General features: G+C 42.7%; 2 protein-coding genes across 12 annotated transcripts in view; both read right to left on the bottom strand.

The window, feature by feature from the left end:
• LOC135577082 (endogenous retrovirus group K member 21 Gag polyprotein-like) overlaps positions 1 to 16401 on the bottom strand; it is a 32460-nt gene extending 16059 nt beyond the window's left edge. Inside the window, exons 1-2 of the mRNA XM_065044765.1 lie at positions 15580 to 16401; positions 1 to 14888 (exon numbers count right to left, since the gene is read on the bottom strand). The exon at positions 1 to 14888 is cut by the window's left edge and continues 16059 nt beyond it. Coding sequence (XP_064900837.1) covers positions 14128 to 14888; positions 15580 to 15982 — 1164 coding nt within the window. The 5' untranslated portion in view covers positions 15983 to 16401 and the 3' untranslated portion in view covers positions 1 to 14127. The remainder of the gene's footprint in view (positions 14889 to 15579) is intronic.
• Positions 16402 to 17018: 617 nt separating this feature from the next.
• The window catches only part of LOC135577084 (polycomb group RING finger protein 3-like), a 104930-nt gene continuing 95113 nt past the window's right edge, over positions 17019 to 26835 (bottom strand). For 7 of the 11 annotated variants that reach the window (XM_065044778.1, XM_065044777.1, XM_065044768.1 and 4 more), the window contains one exon: positions 22017 to 22643. In XM_065044778.1, coding sequence (XP_064900850.1) covers positions 22596 to 22643 — 48 coding nt within the window. In that variant the 3' untranslated portion in view covers positions 22017 to 22595. Of the gene's footprint in view, positions 22644 to 26835 lie in introns of all 11 variants that reach the window. The other 4 variants (XM_065044772.1, XM_065044773.1, XM_065044774.1 and 1 more) reach the window with 1 other exon arrangement.

The raw sequence follows: 26835 nt of genomic DNA on the forward strand, positions 1-26835 counted from the left end.
CGGAAAGGCTTCGACAAAGTGAGTTAGGTGATCTACCAAAACTAGGAGATACTTATACCTGCCTACCTTCGGTAATTCCGTAAAGTCTACCTGAATCCTTTCAAATGGCTTCTTGGCCAGTTGCCTCTCCCCAGGGACTCTTTCCCTAAGACACTGTTTATTTATCCTTTGACAGGTTAAACATTCTCCAACGATTCTTTTTGCTAAATCATACACTCCCAGGGTCATATATTTATTAGCGAACTGATCTACCAGGGCCTGTACTCCCCAATGGAGTATGAAATTCTATGAAATTCTCTTAAAACTCGCCAAGCTACTCCTTTCGGGAGCATTTCCCTCTCATCAGGTAGCCACCACTTCCCCTCTTGTTCGACTCCCATTTGCCCCAATTTCTCCTTTTCCTGATTTGTAAATCTCATAGCATACCTAGTTTGTACAGAGTCCTGTTCAACTGCTTTTATTACCAGTAACGCAGCTTTCTTAGCTTCCTCATCTGCTAAATTATTCCCTCTTATTTGCGTGGAGGTTCCCTTCCGATGGCCCTTTACATAAACTACCGCGATTTGTTTGGGCCCTCTTAATGCCTCCAAAGTTTGCTGTATTAAGGTCTCATGTATTAATCCTTTACCCTGAGAATTCATTAGTCCCCTCTCTTCCCAAATTTTTCCGAACGTGTGAACCACCCCAAATGCATATTTAGAATCTGTAAATATTGTTCCTCTCTTATCTTTTAACAACTGTAACGCCCTCAATACTGCGAACAGCTCACAAGCCTGCGCCGACCATCCTGAGTTAAGGGGACCTGACTCCTTAGTTGTCCAGCTATTTCCATCTATTATGGCGTATCCTGATTTCCTCTTTCCGTCCACTACCCGCGATGATCCATCTACAAACAGTTTTTCTCCACATAGCAACTCCTCTTCTTCTAAATCCTCTCTTATTTTGACTTGATATTCTATTACCCTGATACAATCATGGGAAAGAGATTCGCTCGGTTCCCCATACAAAAATTGGGCTGGATTCTGCAAGTTAGTGGTTTCAAGCTCTAACTTAGGAGAGTGCAATAGGATCCCTTCATATTTCAATAACCTAGCATCCGTAATCCATTTGTCAGCTTTCTGCTGCAATACCCCTCGTATATTATGAGGTGTGTATACCTTTAATTCCCCTCCCATAGTTATTTTTCCATCTTCTTCAACTAGGAGAGCAGTAGCAACTATGGCCTGTAAACAGGTAGGCCAACCGCGACTAACTGGATCTAATAATTTGGAATAATATCCTACGGGTTTCTTTTTACCTGCCCATTCTTGCATTAGGACCCCAAAGGCCGTTCCACCCTCCGTGTTAACAAATAAGTAAAAAGGTCTTCGGGCATCCACCAGACTCAGTACTGGGGCATTTACTAAATCAGCTTTTAAGTTTTCTAATTGTTTATCATCTTCTGTACTCCATTTCATCAGACCTTCCCCCATTAACTTCTGATATAAGAACTTAACCTTGTTACTGTAATTTTCAATCCATTGTCTACAGTAGCCGAAAAGACCTAAAAGTTGTCGCACCTGCCTTTTATTCTTGGGAGGCTGGAGGGATAAAATAGCATTTACTCGATCTGGATCTAGTCTCTTAGTCCCTTTGCTCAACCAGTGCCCTAAATATTTTACCTCTTCCTCAGTAAATTGCAGTTTAGATCTTGATACCTTTAAACCCTTTAGACTCAAGAAATTTAATAACTTAATGCTGGTGCTTCGCACACTATCTTGGCTTTTTCCAGCTATTAATAGGTCATCTACATATTGTACTAAAACTACTCCAGGTTCCAGTTCAAAATTCTCCAAGACTTGTTCCAGGGCCTGCCCAAAGAGGTTTGGAGATTCAGTAAATCCCTGTGGAAGAACCGTCCATCTAAGTTGTTGCTTCCGATGGGTATCAGGGTTCTCCCACTCAAAGGCAAAATAGTCACGACATTCTTTTCTCAAAGGACAGGCCCAGAAGGCATCCTTTAGGTCTATTACACTATACCAGGTCAATTCTGGGGACACTTGGCTTAATAGGTTATAAGGGTTGGCCACTACCGGAAATCTAGTTACTGTTCTTTTATTTACTTCACGGAGGTCTTGTACTAGACGATAGGACCCATCTGATTTCTTTACAGGTAAGATGGGGGTATTGTGGGGCGACATACATGGTTCTAGTAACCCTTGTTGTAACAATCGATCAATTACTGGTTGCAGCCTGCGTCTCCCATCCTGTGATATAGGGTATTGTTTAACACGTATCGGTACTTCTGGATCCGTTATTGTCACTGTAATCGGTGGAATATCTAATTTTCCAACCGACTCGGGAGTGTACCATACTTCAGGATTGATCTTAGCTTCGTCTTCGGTTGTTAAAGCGTACAGTTTTACTTTCAATTCTCGATCTTTTACCTCCAAACTAATTCCCAATTCAACGATTAAATCCCTTCCTAATAGGTTATATTCAGCTTCAGATACTAATAAAAAGGACCCTACCCCTATCCGGGATGGGGATTCTACTTCTACTCCTTTAATTATGGGTACAGAAAAGGGTTCTCCTTTTGCTCCTATTACTTGTACTTTCTCCAAGGATGGAGTGCATCCCCAGGGTACAGTTTGGACAGTAGATCTTTCTGCCCCTGAATCTACCAGGAATTACATCTCCTGGTGCTGGGGACCTAATTTCAATTTTATCAAGGGCTCTGTTGTTTTAGAAGTCCCCAGCAAATAGAGCCCCTGACACCCCTACTCAGCAAAATACATTTTCTCATCCTGTATACGTTTCCTACAGCTCCTTCGCATATGTCCCTTCCTCTGACAGTAAAAACATTCGATTTCCTTCAAATCCTTCAGTCCGACTTGACTTCCCTGAGGTGGCCCATTCCCACCTATGTGTGGTGGCCCTCCCTTCTGTGGAGCCGTCCTCTGTCCCTCTCGAACTGCCACTACTAAAATTTTAGCTTGCCTCTTCTGAGTCTCTTCCTCCCTTCTCACATAAACCTTCTGTGCTTCCCTTAGCAACTCATCCAACCCTTTCTCTTGCCAATCTTCCAACTTTTCTAACTTCTTTCTAATATCCGGCCATGACTTCACCACAAACTGTGTTTTTAAAAGAGATTGCCCGACCGGTGTCATAGGGTCTATCCCGGAATAAAGCTGCAAGCTCTTTCTTAGTCTTTCTAACCATTCTGTGGGAGTCTCATCTTTCTTTTGTTGTTCGTTAAAGGCTTTATTTATGTTCTGCCCTCGAGGGACAGATTCCTTAATCCCTTGGACGATTATAGTGCGGAGATCTCCCATATGGCCCCTGTGTTCCGGGTTTTGATTATCCCAGTTAGGGCGCTGCTGGGGCCACTTAATGTCAGCACCCGGCCCTTGTTGGTGTTGCTGGTCCCAAACTCTCATCCCAGCCCTCCGAATCATTTCCCGCTCTTCTGCGGTAAATAGTATCCCTAAAATAGCTTGCAGTTCATCCCAGGTATATAAATTAGGTCCTAAAAACTGATCTACCCTTTCCGAAACTCCTAAGGGATCTTCTAACAAATTCCCCATTTCCTTCTTAAATTCTCTTACATCCCCCGAATTTAGAGGCACTGACACAAATCCCACCCCGGGTTGTGGACCTCCCATCGCTATTTCTCATAATGGGTATAGTCCTGTTTCTGATGATGCTTGCTGTCCTGCCCCTGATGTCGTTTGCTGCCTAGCTTGACTCCTCGTGAGTCTTCGGGTTCCCCTAACTGACCCCGAAGAATCGGAATCCTCCTCAGAAGCCGAAGGCATAGGGGGAGAGGAGGGCCTTGGATTCGCTACTGGCGGGGGATCATAGGGAGGGGGAGGGGGTGGACGTTCCTCGGGAGCCCTCTTTTTGCGGCCAGATTTTTTTTCGCCTATGGTAAAAATCCCAGCGCGAGTCGCAGGAGGTAGCCAACAACGCGCATATTCGCTCTCCTCAGGATCAAAGGGCTCCTTATCATTTACATAAAAATTTAGGGCCTGACAAATCCAATCTTCAAATGAACCAAAAATTGGCCAAAATAAATGATCTGGTCTAATCTGCTGGTTTCCCCAGACATGCATGCAATAATAAACCATTTTTTTCCCTACCTTTGTTTCGCGTGCAAGCTGCACCTTCCCAATTCTTGAGCATAAGGCCCAATGGGGAATCTCGGGGAATATCCGGTAACCTCTCCTTGGGTCCCTTCCCCATGGGATCAGAAGGCTTGCTCTTCCTCTGTCCCATCTTCCGGAGTGTCTTCTTTCACACACACACGCACCCCTCGTTCGTGGCTCACGCCCTCGCGGGCAATGAGAACCGCACTACTAGAGAGTCCCGCCCTGCCTTACGGCAGGGTCCACACTCACTTCGCTTCCTCCCCAAGCAGGGGGGGCGTCTCGTTCATGCACACTCCAGGATACCCACCCCAACCGAACGGAATTGCTTTCTATACTCACCCTCCCCGGGGTCTTCGTCCGGTTCTTCATGCACAAAGGTTTACGGGGTTCAGTTCTTTTGCCTAATTACCTAAATTTAGGGTTCGGAGGTTAAGGTTTCAGGGCGATCCTCCGTCCACTCCAGGGCCGTCTGAAAACGGGACGGGGCGCCTCCCTGAAGTTTAGGAGTCCCTCCCAGAGATCCTTAATCCGAGTCACAGCACCAAAATTTGTTATAAATAAGAGCCAATAAATCGATTTTGAGCCAATCAATCGATTTTATTTAGCAAGCGGTAATTAGGCAAAACAGCGCTGGGTGACCGGGGGAAGCTCAGTTCCGCCAACAGGCACACCACTCAACTTTTCATGTGTGCTTATATATGTTATAAGCTCGTTCACACGCTGGGAATTTCCGTCTCTGGAACTTTGTTGCACCATCCGGGCGCTCTGTTATCTGTGGCACCATCCGGGAGTCCTGTTATCTGTGGCACCATCCAGGCAATCCAGGCATTGGCTTAACTACTACTACAAGGTTCTGCAAAACATAATCAAACTTGCACAAGCGCAGTTACTGCTTACAACAATATGCATAATACAATTGAATCCTACTCGATTTGTTCAACATTAACAATTTTGACCATCACTTATTACACTGCATCTGTCGAGGCCCTGAGAGCATCTTCCCCCAGACATTTGGCTGTCCAGGCTTTGTACCAACTTAGAGGTAGTGCAGACAAGGGCTGGCCCACTTTCTTTTTGTGACCTTGAAGAGAGCACTCCCAGCCAGCTCTCCTGGGAGGCCTTAGTCAGGACTAACACACACACACCACCATCACCCCAGTTTTAAGTTGAGGCTCTAGTTCTTGCTTCCCCCCTGAGCTACATCTGTATCGCAGCTATCCCTGTGACTGGCCATGGACTGGCCATGGCCACTGGCCATGGTTGATCCAGACCCTGACTCACAGACTTCCCAGCTTGACCTGGACCTGCTTTGTCACCACTGACTTTGTTGATCCTTGGCTGATCCTTGCTACCACTTTCAGGCCTACCCTGCTCATTTCACTCAGGTACTACAGAATTGACACCTTACTGGCAAGGCCACCACCTCTGCCTACCTTGTTATCACTGAACTCCCAGATCCCTTTTCCTTAGGGAGAAGTCTGCACTCATTGCTCCCTGACAGCATCTCAAAAAAGATAAAAATTAGGAAAGGTGCAAATAAGTCAAGAAAACTGATTGGAGGTCTGGACCTGGGGAATATCAGGTTCATAAAAATCACAAGTATCACAGAGATGGTGAATGGGAAATGATAATTCTCTTCTACGAAAAAAATCTCAGGGATATCAAATGAAACTAGGTGTTTGTTGTTTATTGATAAGGATCATGGCTGAAAACATTGTGGCAAAACTAGTTCATCCAGCCACAGGAGATGACACATTCAGTATAGGGTGAAATGCGATTTACATATCAACAACAAACTAATGAACCACAGCCCAGGCCAGCTGGCCAACACCGGAGGTGGGGGATAAGCCGGAGGGCACGTATCTCCATCTTCTGATATGCCCAGCTTGACACACGAAGGGGAAAAGCTGAGACCATTCAACATCGCCTGGGATTTGTCGAGGCTTGTCGATCTTTCACAGTCACCCCTTCCCCCCAGACTTTCCTCTACTCTGAGAGCTATAAAAAAGCTCACCTAAAACAGCACTGGTAGGGAACCCACCACCCTGAGGACCTTCAGCCCAGCAGCCTCTCCACGGGAACTGGACCAGACACCAGAGGATGCTGCACTCCCAAACTACAAACCCCAGCAGCATCCTCGCTGTGGGACACTGGAGGCCATACATCATCATACAAGTCTCATCATCCATGCTGCGGAGCCATAAGAGCTCTGCTGTTGGATTCTTGGTAAGCTATTAATGGTTGCCAATACTTTGCTCGTAGAAGGTCTCTTGCTGTTAATGTATTGATAAGTTCTGTGATATCGTAAAATACTTTTGCCAAGCCACTATTCGCTGTAACTGGTATTCCAACACATCCTTTTAGTAAAACTCATAATTGAATTGGACCCCTGGAGTGATTGTCTGTCATTCATTTCACATAACCGCACAGAATTAACCCAGAGTTAACTCACACCTGGTCTCACCTGTTGAGTCAGGACGCATGTCACGTTCAGAGTTAATTCATCCCTCATCCCATCTGTTGGGACGGGACAGTGGTAAATTCAGAACAAAACAAAAAAATGAGGTTACTCTTGAGACAGCATGGAATTCATCTGTGAAACTCCTTGCCACAGGATGCTAAAAGTTTGCAGAAGTTGAATGAAACCGGACAAGCTCACAGAAGAAAAACCCATTCAAGGCTATTAACTGTGAACTCCAGATTGCAAGAGTCTAGGGAAAGAACCATTAAATGCTTTCCCTTTTCTTATACTTTTCCCTAGGCTTCCCAGGATCCTGCACAAGACATACCTTTAATCTGATTTGGTACAGTTGGATCTATCTTCTTGAATTCTCATGCTGAGAAATATGTCAGGCCTTTTGAAAGAGTGAACCGTTGCCATTCTAAGCAATAGGGCAAAGTTTTCATATCAGATAGAGCCCTTCAACAAGGTCCAAATGGTTCTTTGGACACTCATTTATTTGCTCCCATATGAAACTGAAGTTGAAATTGCTTTAATAGATCAATAATGTGGTGGGTTGTGACTACAGCTTCTGGTCAGTTAAATTTGCATATACCTTGCCTCCCTCACACATTACATGCTGACATTACACTTGTTTGTTATGTGTCAGCATTTCACAGTGCCCTAATCATAGAGGTACAAGGCATAAACAGTAAAGCTTAGCTGAAGGAGAGAGAAGCCTACAGGGTTAAGTAATATGGGTAACACAAATGTCATCCTTTCCAGGCTGCATGCAGACCTATCTATCCATAGATTATAATCGCAAAGCCTAGGATGCTGGAATGCCAGCATTTGCCAAAATTAATAATATTGAAAGATGGAAATAACCAGAAACATAGTTGTAATACTGTGATGAATCTGCTTTTGCAGACTGCACAAAGTAACTCAGAAAAGAGTTGTTCCAGTGGGTTTTGTCAACATCCTCACTAAGCCATTTGCTAATGTTTAATTACAGCAATCAAATAATGATTACCCTCCTTTTAGTTTTCCTTTAAAGAAGTTTTCAGTTCTCTTTAACCTCAAAGAACACAGCATCCACCTACAAATGGGTGTTTTATCATTAATTTCTGTCTCTAGATTGACCCTAAAATCAAAATGTCTGCCCAATTTCTTCCCTAGATACTGGAAGCTTCAAAATCCTCTATTAAGATCAGAATTTGTTCAGCTTGGGACTTATGCTTAACACAGACAACCCAGAAGTGGATACTATGAGCTGCTAAATTCTTGGCTGGTCTCTCTATTTCAGTTTTCAAATGTCATTTATACTTCCTTGTGTAATCACCAATTTGCTTGTCACAGAATATGATATTCTATCACAAAAGAGACCAAGACCTTTGCTTCTTCTAGCTGAGCCAGAAAAACATGATTCTCCCTTCTCCATGTCATCCTTTTCTACCTCCAGATATGTGATGGGAACACAGTCAAACAGGACTCATTAGGGTTATGGCAGATGAGACCCAGAAAGATAAGCTGTCATGTAAGAGGATTACAAACCTTTACAGGCCAAATGATGAAATATTTGCTATAGGTCAACAATGAAAATATGTACTTATCTACCCCCCCAATAGTCTGCCTAAAAGCACACTGAATCCAGTGGGGATTGTGCCAATTCTTTCCACAGAAAAAAATTTGTTTGCTTGATTTTGTTAACAAAGGAAAATTAATTCCTTAAGAATTTAGCTCCACTTGGAATTAAAGCTGTTCAGGGATGTCAAAGACAACAAGAAGGGCTTCTTCAAGTATATCAACAGCAAAAGGACGGTTAGGGAAAATGTAGGTCCGCTGCTGAATCAGGTGGGTGCCCTGGTGACAGATGATACAGAGAAGGCAGAGTTACAGAATGCTTTCTTTGCTTCCATCTTTACCGCTAAGACTGGCCCTCAGGAATCCCAGACTGTGGAGGTAGGAGACAAAGCCTGGAAAAAGGAAGACTTTCCCTTGGTTGAGGAGGATCAGGTTAGAGATTGTTTACACAAACTGGACATTCACAAATCCATGGGCCCTGATGGGATGCACCCACGAGTGCTGAGAGAGCTGGCAGATATTATTGCTAAGCCACTCTCCATCATCTTTGAAAGGTAAGGGAGAACAGGAGAAGTGCCTGAGGACGGGAGTAAAGCCAATGTCACTCTGGTCTTCAAAAAGGGCAAGAAGGATGACCCAGGAATCTATAGGTCAGTCAGCCTCACCTCTATTCCTGAAAAGGTGAAAGAACAACTGATTCTGGACATTATCTCCAAGCATGTGGAATAAAAGAAGGTTATCAGGAGTAGTCAGCATGGATTCACCAAGGAGAAAGCATGCTTGACCAACATGATAGCCTTCTATGATGGCATGACTGTCTGGGTAGACGAAGGGAGAGCAGTGAATGTTGTCTACCTTGACTTCAGCAAGGCTTTTGACACTGTCTCTCACAACATCCTCATAGGTAAGCTCAGGAAGTGCAGAGTGGATGAATGCTGTCCTGTCCCACCAGGTAGTATTAGGGTTAACTCTGAGCGTGATGCGCACCCTGTCTCACTAGGTGAGATCAGGTGTGAGTTAACTCTGGGTATTTCTGCATGGTAATGCGAAGTAAATGACAGACAATCACTCGAGAGGTCCAATTCAATTATGAATTTACTAAATGCACTTCGTGGAATACAAATTACAATGATTAGTGACTTGGCAAACGTATATTATTATATCACAAAACATAACAAGACTTTAGTAGCAGAACTTAAAATGATGTTACCCTTATACGGTCAAGAAGAAGAAAAAGAGAAAAGGAAAACTAAGATACCAGAGAGACAGAGAGAGAGAGAGAGCAAAATATCACCGCTCCACAGGTCAATCAGTCCCATGATGTCCTCTGGAGGGGGGGTGGATGCGTTGAAGATTTTGGTACACACCACCACCTCATGTCACGTGTGAGGTCATTTTAGAATCATAAAATCATTTCAGTTGGAAGAGCGTGAGCAGCAGGTCAAGGGAGGTTATCCTCCCCCTCTACTCTGCCCTGGTGAGGCCGCATCTGGAGTACTGATGATGATGAGTAGGGGTCTGGAGCACCTTTCTTATGAGGAAAGACTGAGAGACCTGGGTCTGTTCAACCTGGAGAAGGATGAGAGGGGACCATATTTATGCTTGTAAGTATCTCAAGGGTGGGTGGGTGTCAAGAGGATGGGGCCAAACTCCTTTCAGTGGTGCCCAATGATAGGATGAGGGGCAATGGGCACAGACTGAAGCACAGGAGGTTCCATCTGAATATGAGGAGAAACTTCTTTCCTTTGAGGGTGACAGAGCACTGGAATAGGCTGCCCAGAGAGGTTGTGGAGTCTCCTTCTCTGGAGACACTGAAAACCCACCTGGATGCATTCCTGTGTGATCTGGTCTTAAGTGAAACTTCTTTAGCAGGTGAGTTGGACTAGATCATGCTCTTCAACCAACTCCTCTAAATGCACGAGCTTTTCTTTTGGTAATGGCCATTGATCCACCCAGACAGGATCGTTTGTTTCCCAACTCAGCTTCATACAAGGCTGGGTGTCGCTCGCCGCAATGGCCATTATCAAAAAGGCGACTGCAGGACTCTTCCCCACTGAGACATCACATCTCTTCCTAATAATGCAATTGTCGTGTTCAGAACATAAGGTCATACCCATGCTTCTAAGCCCTCAACCTCTTCTCTTATCTTAACCATATGTGTGCTGATGTGGGTAGGAGTGCCCCCCCCCAATCCCCACTACCATGGCGTTTACTGCTTCTAAAGGCCAACATGGAGGCCAATCAGTGCAAGGGATAATCATCACATCTGCACCTGAATCTAAAAGCATTCTTTTTCTTCTAATCTCACTTCCAGGCCCATATATGGAAACTAACCTAGATGGTTTGTCCAAAGTCAGTTTTTCTGTGAAAGCAACCACAGGGGCTCCGGTAGAGTCAAAACCTTTCTGACCTCTTTCCGCATCTAAAGCCTTAGGTGACCCCGACGTGATACTCTGAACTGCGTACCACCGAGGTCGGAGAAAAGCCTGGAGCAGCCCAGCCGGAGGCGGATCACCTGGACTGAAGACCGGGCGGAGGCGTACGGACGTTCCGCATTTTTTTTAAGAAGTCACCGTAAAGGGTGAGCGGCTGGGAGCGAGAGGAAGGAAGAGTGAAGTTATGGGGCAAAATATATCCTCTGAGGAAGAAGCCATAGTTAAACTCCTTCTGCATATTCTCTCTATGAGGGGACTTAAATATGAAGAAAGTAACATCCGTAGACTGTTGGTTTGGTGTAGAACTAACGGCTACCCGATAGAAGCTGAAAAAGCTTTAAAAATTGAACTTTGGGACGATATAGGGCAGATGTTATGGGATAAGGTTAGCGACGGATGGCAGATGGGCCCCCATACCATCACACGACCCTGAAGAAACTAAGCAGTTCAAGGAACTGGAGTCAGATAATTTGTCAAAAGAACTGGTGAAAGCTGAGAATGCTAAAGTCGTAAATAAGTCTAATATCAGTCCTTTTACTGATTCCTGTCCGCCTTTACCGCCTTCTATCCCTCTAACTCCTACGCCGGAGGAGAAGCAGTCGCCGGATAGGAGCTGGGCAAAAGAACTGTGTGAAAGATCAGATCAGCTATTAGCGAGTGAATCCAACAGTCAGCAACACGGTCATGCTGATCGTGATGGGAAAGAGGATTCATCGAAAGGGGCAGGTATCCCACAACTCCTGGAAGAGACACTAATTGACACACCACAGCTACAGACACAAGAAGTTTCTGAAATCCTGGGGCAGTCAACAGATCTTGCATATCCAGCTATGAGAGAGGTGTCTGAAACCAACAAAGCAGCCAAATCATTTGCAACTATTGATCAGGGTCCCAATAAGAATTACACACAATTTACTGACCACCTTCAAGAGGCCGTCAGTAAGCAGGTCGACAACTTAGAAGCTAAGGAAGCACTAGTGTTGAGATTAGCAGTAGAGAATGCTAATGTTTGCTATCAACATGTTATTTGCAAGTTTTACAGTACATATTATGTGCTCCTGTGTATTGCCTCTCTGAAAATCAAGCAGCTTGTCGGGAATGTGACTTAATTGTTTTACTAGTTGTTTTTAAGTGCGCCGTAAAGCCTTCTCCCCGCTTTTCCCATTCACGCTGTTCCCTGAGCCCCCCCCCCCACTTCCCCCCCCCCCTCCCCCTTCTCAAGGTTTTTACTTGCAAGATGGGGTCAGGAATAATTGTTTTCAGTTGTGTTCCTAAAAAATCAGTATTGGGAGGTGTTTTACAACTTAGGAAAGCACTCGGAATTATAAGGAAGGAATATCTTGTTAAATACTGAAATCAGTGTTGGCTGCTGTATAAGTTAAATGATTGGGAAAAGTGTCCGGAGAATAGAATCTTGTTGCAATTAATGTTGTTTTTCAGGCCAGAAGAGCAGGACAAAGCACATCTCTACAAGAAATCATTAAATCGTTTCAGACAGTTTTACAGGTGGGGAGATTTGAACTTCAACAAGCTGAGAGAGAGTTAACTGATAACACACAGGTCACAGTAAACTTGCTGAAGTCTGCACAATGCTTTCCTTATTAACCTGTTTTCTTTGTGGGTATCTGTTTAAGTATGTTGCAATTTTGGTAGGTCTGTGCTATATGGTACGATAAGTTCACAGTCTGTGGTTTGGCGTGAAGATAACAATTGGCATCATTCTGTAAAAATTATTGAAGGTTCAACCCAATTAGCAGAACTTGGCACAGCTTTAAATTACTCAGAGATTTTTAAGGAGGAACCTCTACATTTGATTTGTGATTTTGAGTACGTAGTCAAGATCCAACGTATGTATCTGGTTCTGAACTTTGTTTGTTTTTATAAAAAAAAAGGGGGAAGTAGGGGAAACACCACAAAACCAATTATCAAAAGCATTGTATGTGATGAAATACTTTGCAAGTATGACCCAAAACCATGCTAAATCAGAAATAACCTACATTAGTTATGGTCAAATTACTAGTCAATGAAAAAGGCCTCATCAGTTGATAACCTGGGGAAAAGGGTATGTTTGTGTCATTACAGGCTGAGGATTGAGGTGGATTCAACAAAGATTCAACGGATGCAGATGGACAGGAGGGAGATAAGTTGTGAGGACTGTTTCAGATGTAAACCATGGATCCTAATTCAGTGTTATAGATGCTCACAGACTTGGTGGCCTAGAAGCCTATTAGCAAGCAGGTGGTGTACCTTCTGTGGAGAACGGCAATTTGAACAATCAGCAGGAGATCCAAAAGGGTGATATTATGATTAGATAGTCAATGCATAGATAAGGTAAAATTATGAGATATCCCTACCATAGTAATCTAAGTTTAGCAACTGATAAAGTTTTAGAAGGGATATTAAGGTTAAGCTATTGATCTTTTAAATAGGTTAAGATAACTTTTAAGATATTCATTCAATTATTAGTATATGCTGATGGTATTAAGTATATTACTCTATAAACTGCGCAGTTATAGATATTTAGGAGGTTAAGAGAAAATATTGTATTAACTTGTCTGGTTACTTTGAATCTATTAAAGTAGTGTGTTGATAAGGTTGTTATAACGGAATTAAGGTTTTAAGAATAGGCAGGTAGTTGTTTGATCTTAGTAAGTAAGGTTTAACTGCATTATATGTAATTGTAATTATGTTGTTAATCACGTGTTCTGTGTTGCAGTATATTTCAAAAATGATTCGCCGTGTGGTTGATGGGGCCTGACTAATTCAAGAAAAAGAAAGGGGGAAGTGTGGATGGGTTTTGATAGATAAAGATTTGTTGCTGAATTAGTCAGGCTCAAAGGAATCTCAAGGCCTCTTGGAGAAGCTGAGATCAGAGTCTGCTGTGAGAAAGAGGGGCGTTCCACAATCACCGGGGTCCTGGCATGGCGTGAATCATTGGACGTATCATCAGTGAGACTCCAGCACATGGACAGCCCACGATACTCATTTAGCGAATCCATGCTTGGAGCGTGGACACGTGATTAGAATATAGTTACGTATATAAGGAGACTTGTTTCTGTAATAAATGGCTTAGCGTGATTCACATTGAATTGACTTGTTTTGCTGAGTCCCTATCTCGTTCCTACAGGATCACATGCTCTAAAGGGTACCAATTGCGCTATACGGGTTCCCTGTTTAATTGTCACAGGGGGTGTTAAGACTTGCAACATAATGCCTATGGGTCCAGCATAATTGGCGTCTACTAATCCAGGCAAAACAAACAATCCCTGTCTTGAAGCAGAAGAGCGGCCTATTAAAAGCGCACTCAATCCATACCCTAGGGGCCCCGTTACTGTAGATGGAACTACATGTACAGACTGGTCTGTTATTGTGACATCCGTTTCCACAGCCAGATCGACGCCTGCACTTCCTGAGGTTGCTGCCCTGAGCTCGGACAAGCAACCATGGCTGTTCCCCCTCTCGGCTGGTATTGTGGTGTGATCGCGCCCCAGCCCCTGGCGCTGGCCCTCCTGTTTCCCGGCAGCGGTGTCCCATCTTTTTAAAATTTTGATCGACACTCCACTGCTCGGTGTCCATACTTATCACACTGACTGCATGTGCCATCGAAGCGCGAATAATTGAGGGGAGCTGGCAACTGACTAGTGCCATTACTAGGTCCCCCTCTCCGAGCGTACTGAGGGCAGTTTCTTTTAAGATGTCCTGTCTGTCCGCAAGTAAAACATGCTAGGCCAAGAGAAGAAGGGCTTCGGCCTTTCATTGCAGGCTTAAGTGCTGCAGCCAAGGCCACAGCGTGGGCTTGAGCATGTATTTTTGCCTTTTCTACCTCCTGTTGCATAATTGGTACCCGTGTACAAGCTTCCACCATCTCTGCCAGAGAAGCAGTTTTTCCCAAACCGGCTAATATCTGTTGGCATTGGGTGTTTGCATTCATCATGGCCAAATCTTTCCCCACAGCAGCTTTTGCCTCTGGAGTCAGGTTAGGAGAGGCATCTATAGCTTCTTTTAAACAGTCCACAAACTTCATATAGGGTTCCCCAGGATCCTGCTTTATTGTAGAATAGGGTGGCACAGGGGTACCTATATTTGGCAATTCTTTCACTGCCGCCAGAGCAAGCCCTTGCGTTTGCTGCAAAATCCTTGGATGAAGTGCTGCCTGAGTGGCACCATCCGCATATTGTCCATGACCCGGTAATTGGTCCATGCTAGGTAATCGCAATGGATCATCAGCTGGTAAATGAACATTTTCTAACACTGCCGATTCCACCTTCCCCTGCCACTTGTCCAAGAACAACAAATACCCTGTTGGGGGAAGCAGTAACTCCATCAATGCCTTAATATCTGTCAGAGTTAGTACTTGCCCCTTGAAAAATGAATTGATTAGCTGCATCACATGCTTATTATCCATACCATATTGCATAACTGCACTTTGCAATTGCTTAACCGTTTTCCAATGAAAGGGCGACCACTGCCTTTGTCCTCTGTTATCTATGTGCACTGGCATTGCTGTAATACTACCAGGTAACATAATCCCTTCGATGGTTGCATCTCTGATTACCCCTTGCCAGTGTTGCCCTGCATTATAAGAGTGATCTTGAGGAATATCTCTACCCTGATGCACAGGGGCAGCACCCAAATTGTCATTACTGTCACTGCTATACAATTCCCTTGTGTTTCCCTGTGGATCAGTGAGTCGCCGCATATTCGTGAACTGATCTATCTACTGACCCAGTCTCTTGCCCTTTTCCATATCGCGCTCGCAAATATTCATCTGCTTCCTTTATTGACCACATCCCATCTTCTACACATTGCTTTGCCCATGTTTGTATTCACTCCTTTTTTATTCGGAGCTCCTCAGGAGTGAGGTCCAATTCCGCCCCCTCCCGTTCCTGTTTTCCCCGTTTTTCACATTCCCTGCCAATTGCTTCCAACCCGTCCTTAATTGCTTCTGACGCTTTTTTATATGCTATTAACCGCGAAGTTTTGCTGTTACCGCCATCTAGTCGCTTCATAGCGTTTAGAACTTCTTGCATCTGGCTCTCCTGCCGTCTCAGTAAGTCCTTCAGGCTCTGCACGTGGCTCTCCTCCTGGAAGTCAGGGCGATTCTGTGGTGCTCCCTCCTGGTGCTCCATTGGATCCTCCGGCAAAGGCACATCAGCTGGATTAACTTGTCCTGGCTTGTTGAAACTTGCTGGTTGCTGCCATTCGTCGTCAGAGGCAGGCCATGGCTCAAAGGGTGCAGAGGGTATAATTTGCTCTCCGCTCCAGAACTCCAAGTCTGATACGGGACATACCAGCGGTATCGATTTTTCGGAGTTCTCAGAGAGGGGGCAGCTCACGGCGGGCGGCTCCGGGGGGACGGCACACACCTCCGGCTCCCCTGAGACTTCCTCCATCAGCTGCCTGACCTCCCGCCACGGTCCGGCGAGGTCGCAAGCCTCGCGGCTCCCCCTTGTGACCGCTTCCCATAGTTCAGTCCCTATGTCCTCCCATGTACCGGGAGAAAAAAATTCGTCCGTCGATCGGACACACCCCTTCCGCTGGGCGAATAGTATCTTCCTGTTCGTGCAGCCAGCTGCAGAATACTTTTCACTATTATTTTTTCTTCCGCGAATGCCACGTTTCCCATGCCACCTGATTCCCCGTAGGCCTACTTTCCACTATTCTCTGAGCACACGGCTAATCCTCACCGTCCAGGTGCTATCCTCACCGTCCAGGTGGCTTTTCCTCGATCTTCTTCGATACGAAGTATCACATTGGGGTCACCAAAATGTTGCTTTTTCCATGTGAGAGACGGAACCTGACACACCAATGTGATGTTCACAGAGTTCAACTTTATTGTCTGACCGGGCTAGCTTTATACCAAAAGCTGCCCTGTCCACGCGCCTTGCAACAATGTGATTGGTTACAACACGTGCTATACAGTAATGTGATAGGTTGCATGCACTGTCCATGCGCTCTGCCTGCACGTGTCGGCGATTGCTCATTGGTTGTTACCTTCTTATAGGGTTCCTTTTGTTTCTTTTGTCTCTGGCTTCACCTTCCAGCCAGGCTGGTGACAACCCCATCCCCCCAGGGGGGGTTCTGACACTACAAAACACAGCATAACCAGTTGGTCAAAAGAGATTATTATCCCTCTGTATTCAGCATTGGTGAAGCCTCACCTTGAATACTGTGTGCAGTTCTATTCTATATTCTATTCTAAGTATATTTATACTCAAAAATACACGAAAACGGTAAAGTACCTACTTCCTGTCCCCACAACAGAAGACGTTAATTAATTGATAGGCAATTATGGCCACACATTTGTCAGATAATAAAGATTGATTACAGAACCATGTATATTTAAGAACATAAGGACTAGCTCACATAATATAGTACAAGGGGGAGAAGGGGGAATGGAACAGAACAACTACCACCAGCCTGGCAGGATTTCAGTTAGCTTTTTTACTTTTATTAACAAGCATATAATATTATTTGGCAAAACACTGGATACAAGCATCACTATCGTAAAATCAAAACATTAAGCAATAATCCCAAAAGGCTTCTTTAGACCAAAACTAGCCACCAATAGTACAAAAATCACACTGGAAACAGCATAGAAACAGTATAAAAAAGTAATGTCTCAAGTGAAACCAAGTCAAAAAATATGGCCTTACACTGTGATAATTTCAGTATCTTTATTATACCACATATCGATGATAAAGGTTTAGCTATTGTACTGGTTTATTGTCCTTTAACCTTAATGTTTTTGCAGAAAAAAGAATAAAATATTTTTGTCCAATTAAATTACTTGGATAAAAGAACCAATAAAAACCAATGCTTTTTAACTTAAAAGATACAGAAACACCAGTCCACCCTTCAAAAATTAGGATTCCATCTTGCAGACACACATATAAGTAATTTTGTCCAAATGAATGATTCCACTGCTTTCAGTTAAACCACCTAAGTTAGTAATAAAGTTGCCATTGTAAGAGTTCACAGAATTGTCCTTTTAGCCCCTATCTTGCAATCTGACCTCAGCAGATCATGGTGGCTTCAAAAGGTTTCCTAGAAGCCTTGAGGATCCACTCAAGTGGCTCGAACAATAACAGAGTTTTAAATTTGCGTATAGGCATATCAAACTCCATTGTAAAAATATGACTGTTGGCTTCCCACAAAAGGCAGGTTCCTAGACAGTGTCTGTACATGATGACAGATTTTGATGAAAGCAGATATTAAATTATTTTTCCATGCTCTCTTTGTACCTTTAAAACAGACAGAAGTCAATACCTCTCAATTATAGTTAAGTGAATCTTATGCAAAGATTCTAGTATGTATGGCATTTTTTCTTGTTATTAACTTCAGGCAGAAAATCTGAAGCATAGATTGTATTAACATCTCTGGTGAAATGTCCAAACTGAATCAATTACCTGAGGAAATGCAGAAATTAGATTTTTCTGTAAAATTCAGCCTTATGTACTAAACACATTTCTTAAGTATCACTGAGAAAACACATTTATGAAGATTAATGTGTTATCATACAGACTAGTTGACTCTTTCCAATTATACTTAACTCAGTGGTAAGATTCCTATACCCTGTTTCCCTGAAAATAAGCCCTACCCCGAAAATAAGCCCTTGCATGATTTTTCAGGATTTTTGAGGATGCTCGAAATATAAGCCCTACTCAAAAAAATAAGCCCTAGTTACAGTTCATTTAAAAAGTCAATTTAAATAGTGTCCAGGCAGCTGTATGTGTAAAAAAGTAATAAGTTCTGGAGCAAAAACTAATATAAGATCCTATCTTATTTTTTGGGAAACAAGGTAATTGAAAAATAGGCTAGCTGTATAGTTCCATTTACCATTCAGTAAGAAAAAGTGAATCTCTGAAGACTAATTATGCCATTATAACAACAATAGAGCCAAATGCACTTTCAAAGGTTCAGTCTATTGAAAAAAATCAGTATTATCATAAATGTAACCTCATTTTTGCAGCCCCACATTCTCAGAGGTGACAATGTTGTGTATATTATTGCACAACCAATAAAAATAAATATTCTCAGGTCAGATGGCATGCAAAGATACCAGACATAGCAATGGCACAAAACAATTTCAGATAGGTTGCATCTTTTGCATATTACTTCTACAATTCATATTGAAGTTTCTTGCTAGATCATCCATTTTAAAATATTGCCGATGGGTAGTTCTTCCACTTAAAGATCTTGCAAACCCATAAAATTCCAAACTTTATTCTTAAAAAACCAACAAACCACAAATGAAAATCCCAAGTAAAACCCCACTGAATGTATTTATGAAAATCCCTATGTTGCTTTTCAATCTAGAAGTAGATGCTAAATTTACAGTTTAAACATATGTCTTATAAATGCATGTTTCTGACCATTTGCACAAAAGAATAAGCAAAGCTCTTTAGCCATACATAGCAAAGACATACAAATAAAGTCCATTCAAACCTAATAGAACAGGAAGAAGCTGTAAAAACTTTTTACAGTTTTATATGCCTGCAAATAAAGCTGGACCTTTGAAACAAAAAAATACTCTAATGATAAAATAAACCAGAATGCTTAATACAGTAAATAATTTTTATAAAGTTAATTTTTCCAAGCTCCCAAATCTTATTTAAATGTAATATTATATATTTTTCTGTGAATTACCAATTTTTAATGAAAACTATCTAGTGAGACTCTGAGCCTGGGATAATTTAGTCTCATTGCTGCTGAGGATAATGCTACAAGATACCTTTTTACCGCAATTTTTTACCAGTGTAAGTGGCTGTAAAAATTACTTCACAGTAATGTTATCTTTATTAAGATCAAAATAAATTAATCATGACCTCATCAGTATTGAAAAAATATCTATACTGAGCCCAACTTTCAGATTTAAAAGTTAAAAAAAAAAAAGAGAGAGAAAGAAGTCAGTACTGTTTTAGCCAATATAATCATGACATTAAATCAAGTGTTTCTAAAGCTTCAAAGAAGTAAAACACGACTTTGACTCCAAGGCTTGCCTCTGACTTGAATTCAGTTCTAGTCTATCCAGTCTTTCCATAAGGCTAGAAACCAAACAAATAGTGCAGACACCATCCCACCCCTCCCCATGGGAAATAGTTTTTGTAATGAAGATATCTATTGTGACATGATGTGAACAATAGGGTTCTGGTTGTTTTTTGGTGGGTTTTTTTTTTTTTATTATGAGCAGCCACCAGCTATAAGTGTTACACTGGCTACAGATGCATACCTATATAAACAGATTTAAATATATTGATATAGCACTGTAACAAATTTGAGTGATTCCAAAGGTAGTTACAAACTTGCAAACGTATATTCTATACTACAGAGTGTTAGAGAAAGATTTAGAACCAAATGGCAGAGAGCTTTATGAATTTATGTTTGTAACTACTAACCTCTTTCACTTATAGAGCTACACAGAGAAATACTAAAATCCCGATAAACTTCAACAGCACTGCATCAACATCTGATCTTGCAATAAGGTTCCACACTGTACACATGCTGAAGTAGACCAATCACAAATATATTTATTAAACCTTTAGACTGTAGCTGAACAATGAATTAGGCATTTACATGGTCTCTGGGCTTGAGCTCTGTGTCTGTGTCAGGTACATTAGGGGTTCATGAAGGATGGATGTTTATAACCATATTTGCACTCTTTGGAAGCCTCACCAACTGGAACTAGCCCCTGATTTACACTGGGAAGTATACAATAATAGCTCCAGAAAGGCCTATTATGTTAACTTACATATACATCCAAATCATCTGCATTCACTGTTCTGTGAAAAACTATCAAAAATAGAGACTAATTAGATCTCATCCTCTTCTGTCACTTCTGTTAATACTAAAAACAGATAAAGCTAAATTGTAGGTAAGCGAGTCCAGAAACAGTACAGCAAAACCAGAGCAAACCTCTAATTCCATCGCATACACATTAGCTAAGCCAGGGGTGTCAAACTCATTTTCACTGGAGGCCATGTCAGCCTCGCGGTTGCCTTCAAAGGGCCGAATGTAATTTTAGGACTGTATAAATGTAACTACTCCTACATTTATACAGTCCTAAAATTACATTCGGTCCTTTGAAGGCAACCGCGAGACTGATGTGGCCCCCAGTGAAAATGAGTTTGACACCCCTGCTCTAAGCCTTGACATAAAGAAGTCATGTCTAACCCAGGTGTTCAAATGTATTGGTCTCACATCATCATTTTCAAAGATGGCTCTACTCCATTGGCCTTACTGTGGCTCTCTTGACCATCCCCATAGTTCAATACACTTTTTCTTTGCATTTCTTTTAATTTCTTCACCATTTACCACCTTTGGCCATAAATTAAAACAAGGGCCCCATTTCCTAAGACAAACAAGAGAACTTAGAGCTTCCCTCTGGCAACAGCAGAACTACAAAAAGAATAACTGAAAAGTTTAATTAAGAAAAGCATGGAAGATGCACAGAGCAATGTAGCGATTGGAAAACTCAAGAAGAGGCAGTAGGATTTAGAAAACTTGAATAAGCCTCTTATGAGATCAACCTGCTATTATCAAGCAAAGTAGGGGAGCACAGCTGGAAGAAGCAGGACAGTGCTAACAGGCATACTGATTTTCCTAGCCATTGACATTTTATGGAAGAATAGTGTGTTTGATATAACTGCCATTTTCAGCTGACAGGAAAACTCAGTTGAAGGCTGCCAATAATACTACTTATATTCTTTTCAGTTACTTAAGACCCCATGTTGGATACATTCACATCCATGCTATATATAATGCTATGCAGCATACAGCTTGCAGAAGTCACTTTCAACTACTATCACATTTTTATGAAGCTGACTATTTTAAAAAGCCTTTCAATTGGTGTAGTCAACACTGCTACTGTTAAACACTACTGAAAGTGGATTCCCTAAGGTGCACACATCTGTACACAGACACACATACAGATAGCGTACTTTGCATCTCTCAGGGCTTGACACAAACAAAATTATCAGTTAAGGCCAGATGGTGCCCCTGTAATCTAATCTGACCTCAAAGATAAATAGTAATTGAGCTACAAACAGCTATGGTTTCATATAGAAAACAGTAAAAGAAACACAGAATTGGTTTGTAATTACCTGAAGAATTTTTAGCTAGTGAAATGGAAACTTGTGCAACATCAACAAAAGGTGCCATAATTTTAACAGCTAATGAAATAGCAAATACTCCCTAAATTAAGATTTTATTTTTGCAAGCCCCAATGACATATTTGATTTAAAACAATTTCACAAGTTCAGCACTTATTAGTATTTCTTATGATCAGATGTAATTTATGCCATGGCAAAATATTAAGGCATATTAAAAAAATCAAGTGGACTCATTTCAAATCAACATGCAAAGGGAGGATATTAAAACACTACTGAAATACAAAATAAAGAACAAACACTGTGCAAAACTAATGAAGTAATTGGATCTCCAGGCTTTAAGAAAGTTTTTAATGCAGCATAATAAATATCAACAGTCACTGTATCATTAGGTATGTTGAATGCTCTATAGAATGGCATCATTAAAGCTGACATAATTGGGCATACTATATAAAACAAGAACACCTCAGAAAAACATACTGAAACAAGTTGTAAAGTTAAAAGACAAAAATATAAGTAAATATAGTAATTTGGCATTAAAAGCAAAGTTTAAATTTCTCCCACACCATTTTAACTTATTTTTGTGTAACTACAAATAGATGAATCAGGCTGACTTCCATGGAACTGTGAAGTGTTTTCATTACCTGTAAACTCAGTGCTAGTAGAATCTTGTTGAGTTGCGATTTATTTTATTTGTACAAAAATAAATATATATATATTTTTGTCCAAAAATCCATGCAGCACATCCCTAGAAATATTCAGAAGGACAGTCTGCTATAGAAGCACTACGATCTTCCAAAATTATTCTGCTGGTTCATGTCACATGAGAATTAAGTGCTGCACTAAGGTGCCAGATGACAGTCTGCAAAAAGCTGTCCAGAAGGAAAATACAGTTCTCCTACAGCAAATCCATTTTGGGTCTGTAATGTAGCAGTAGAGGTGCTTTCTGTAAGACAGAATCATCAGACATGTTAAGGGGCAAAACCAAAAAGAATTCATATACTTTAAAAATAAGACTCATCTGTTTCACAAATTAAAGCTTAGAGGGACTATCAGAGTAGCTATATTAGAAATTTTAACCAAGATACCCCACCTACAGAGCCCCTGCCAAGAGAAACCTTCTACTTTTGTTTCAGCAATTGATCATCCTAAGAGTAGCTAACTAACACTAGGTCTGGCCATCTACAGTAGAACCTGTTCCCAGCAGGAGCCAATTGCAGACACACAGACCCTTGGGGAAGGGCATAAGAATAGGGCAAGTAAATAGCAATAGTCTCCAGAATGCTCCCCAATCTCAAACAATTCAGGAATTTCCTAAGCCAGATATAGAGCCTTGTATTAATAGTCCTCACCCAATAATTCTTCTGTGAATTTACCCATTGCTTTTTTAAAGCTATGTAAACTTTGAACACCTACATCATCCTGCAGTACAGAGTTCTACAGTTCAAGTTTACACAACATAAAGAATGGTTATAAAAGCCTCTTATGCGTGACTTTGTGTGAATTGGTTCATGCGTGGATGGAGCAATAGTTACCTGAAAAGAGCTGGCCAAAGAGAGGAAAAGTATATGCTGAGAATCAGCATGTTTGAAGTTGAAAGAGACTTCTGGAGTTCATCTGGTCCAACCCTCTCACCTAGACCCAGTTGCCCAGGACCGTATTCAGATGGCTTTTGAATATCTCCAAGGAGGGAGACTTCACAACATCCCTGGACAACCCCTTCCAGTGCTCAGCCACCCTCACAGTCAAAAAATGTTTCCTGATGTTCAGAGGGAACCTCCTGTATTTCAGTTTGTGACCATCGTCTCATCCTGTCACTGGCCACCACTGAAAAGAGCCTGGCTCTGTCCTCTTATACAGTATCAAGGCGTTTTGTTTCTCACACTGACCCATCAGCGAGTATGCTGGGGGTACACAAGAAGTTGGGAGGGGACTCAACAAAAGCTGTGGGAAAGAAGGAAGAAGAGGGGGGATATTTGGACCATTATGCATGAGGAAGCCCTGTTTTCCTGGAAACAGTTAAACAGCTGCAGGTCTACAGGAAGCAGTGAATGAATTCCTTATTTTGCTCTGCTTTCACACACAGCTTTGCTTTTCCTATGTGCTAGTTTGACTGAAAGTGAGTTAGTTTTCTTCATGCAGTTAGAAAATGTTCTTTTTCATAGCTAGCACAGTTGTTGATTGCTTTTAGTCTGAGAACAAGAAGATAACACCCCAGGACAGAGTTAATCTACAAGAAGGACTGGAAGTGCGATCCAGGAAACTACAGACCCGTCAGTCTAACCTCAGTGCTGGGCAAGGTCATGCAGCAGATGATCTTGAGTAACATCACATGGCACATACAAGAAAAACAAGTGATCAAGCCCAGTCAGCATGGGTTTATGAAAAGCAGGTCCTGTTTGACCAACCTGATCTCCTTCTACAACAAAGTTACCCACCTAGTAGATGAGGGAAAGGCTGTGGATGTTGTGTACTTAGACTTCAGTAAGGCCTTTGACACCATATCCCACAGCATTCTCCTGGAGAAGCTGGCAGCTTCTACATGGTGTGTAGCCTACATGGGTGTATGCTTCGATGGATAAAGAACTGGCTGGAGGACCGGGCCCAAAGAGTTGTGGTGAATGGAGCCAAATCCAGTTGGCGGCCGGTCACGAGTGGTGTTCCGCAGGGCTCAGTATTAGGGCCAGTTCTGTTTAATCTCTATTAATGATCTGGATGAGGGGAATGAGTGCACCCATAGTAAGTTTGCAGATGACACCAAATTGGGTGTGAGTGTCAATCTACTGGAGGATAGGATAGCCATACAGAGGGATCTGCACCAGCTGGATCATTGGGCTGAGGCCAATTGTATGAGGTTTAACAAGTGCCAGGTCCTGCACTTGGGTCATAACAACTCCAGGCAGTGGGGTGAAGAGTGGCTGGAAAGCTGCCTGGCAGAGAGGGATCTAGTGGTGTTGATTGACAACTGGCTGATTATGAGTCAGCAGTGTGCCCAGGTGGCCAAAAAGGCCAGTGGTGTTGATTGACAACTGGCTGATTATGAGTCAGCAGTGTGCCCAGGTGGCCAAAAAGGCCAACAGCATCCTGGCTTGTATCTGGAATAGTGCGGCCAGCAGGACTAGAGAAGTGATTGTGCCACTGTACTTGGCGCTGGTGAGGCCCCACCTTGAATACTGTGTTCATTTTTGGGCCCCTCATTATAAGAAGGACATTGAAACACTAGAGGAGTGCAGAGGAGGGTGACAAAGCTGGTGAGGGGCCTGGAGCACAAGTCTTATGAGGAGCGGTTGAAGGAACCTGTTTAGCCTGGATAAAAGGAGGCTGAGGGGAGACCTTATCGCTGTCTGCAACTATCTGAAAGGAGGTTGTAGCAAGGTGGGTGTTGGTCTCTTCTCTCAAGTAACAAGTGATAGGACAAGGAAATGGCCTCAAGGTGTGCCAGGGGAGGTTTAGATTTGATTTTAGGAAAAAATTCTTCACGGAAAGGGTTGTCAGGCATTGGAACAGGCTGCCCAGGGAAGTGGTGTAGTCACCATACCTGGAGGTGTTTAAAAGGCATTTAGATGGGGTTCTTAGGGACATGGTTTAGTGCTAGAGTTAGGTTAGGTTATGTTTGGACTCGATGATCCTGAGTGTCTCTTCCAAATGAAATGATTCTATGATTCTACCATTCCCCCAGGATCAGCTGTTCAGGACCAGGGTGCTCTCTTCCGGGGACTGGCTGCTTAGTACAGATGGAGTTTGTGAGGAATTGCATTGAGTATCTTTTCCATTTTATTTTCCATTTTATATATATTATTAGTAGTAGTGGTATATTAGTATTATTTTGTTATTTTATTAAACTGTGTTTATCTCAATCCATGAGTTTCTCCCTTCCCTTTTGATTCTCTCCCTTATTTGGGGTGGTAGGGGTGGGAGTGAGTGAGTGCCTATCGGGGTTGTGATTGCTAGTTTGGGTTAAACCACAACACCCTATTAAATGGTCTTTATCTCAACCCACAATTTTTCTTACTTTTATCCTTCCAATTCCCCCATCCCCTGGGAGGGAGCAAGCAAGTGGCTGTGTTGTGCTTATCTGCCTACTGGGGTTAAACCACAACACAGAATTCTTCCAAGCAGGTCTTTGAACAGACCAAAGCTTGTAATCCCGCCATTTACTTTGTTCCTTTCTTTCAGCACAAACCCTGACTGCTCCCTCATTGCAGCTGCAGATTCATGCTCTTGTATCTCTAGGATCTTAGAGAAAATCCTGTCAATCTCCTTTTTATCACCTTTGACATCATGCAGCCTGCTTACCTCCACCCTGCAGCTCCTTTACTTTGCAACAGAGATTCTCTACTAACACACATCTTCTGCAGACAATGGCACCATCTCCTTCTACTCCAGCCTCAGCAAGAAGCCCCAGGCACTCCCTGCAACCAAAAGGCTAAAGAGATGCATCTTCCTCTGGAGGTCAGTCTAAGTCAAGACCTCTGATATTCCAGGGCAGGGGTATCAAACTCATTTTCACTGGGGGTCACATCAGCCTCGCGGTTGCCTTCAAAGGACCGAATGTAATTTTAGGACTGTATAAATGTAGGAGTAGTTACATTTATACAGTCCTAAAATTACATTTGTCCCTTTGAAGGCAACCGCGAGGCTGATGTGACCCCCAGTGAAAATGAGTTTGACACTCCTGCTCTAGACCCTTCACCAGCTTTGTTGCCCTTCTGTGAACTCACTCCAGCATGTCAATGTCATTCTTGTAGTGAGGGGCCTGAAACTGAACACAGTATCTGAGGTGCGACCTCACTAGTGCCTAGTACAGGGGTATAATCACTTCCCTAGTCCTGCTGGCCACACTATTTCTGATGCAAGCCAGGATGCTATTGGCCTTCTTGGCCACATGGACACACTGCTGGATCATGTTCAGTCAGATATCGACCAATAGCCCCAGGTCCTTCTCTGCTGGGTAACTTTCCAGACACTCTTCCCTAAGCCTGTAGCACTACATGGGGCTGTTGTGACCCAGCTGCAGGACCTAACACTTGGCCTTGTTGAACCTCATACAATAAGCCTCAGCCCATCGATCCAGCCAGTCCAGATCCTTCTGTAGAGCCTTCCTACACTCCAGCAGATCAACACTCCTACCCAACTTA

The sequence above is a fragment of the Columba livia genome, chromosome W (genome assembly GCF_036013475.1).
Source record: "Columba livia isolate bColLiv1 breed racing homer chromosome W, bColLiv1.pat.W.v2, whole genome shotgun sequence".
Taxonomy (NCBI): domain Eukaryota; kingdom Metazoa; phylum Chordata; class Aves; order Columbiformes; family Columbidae; genus Columba; species Columba livia.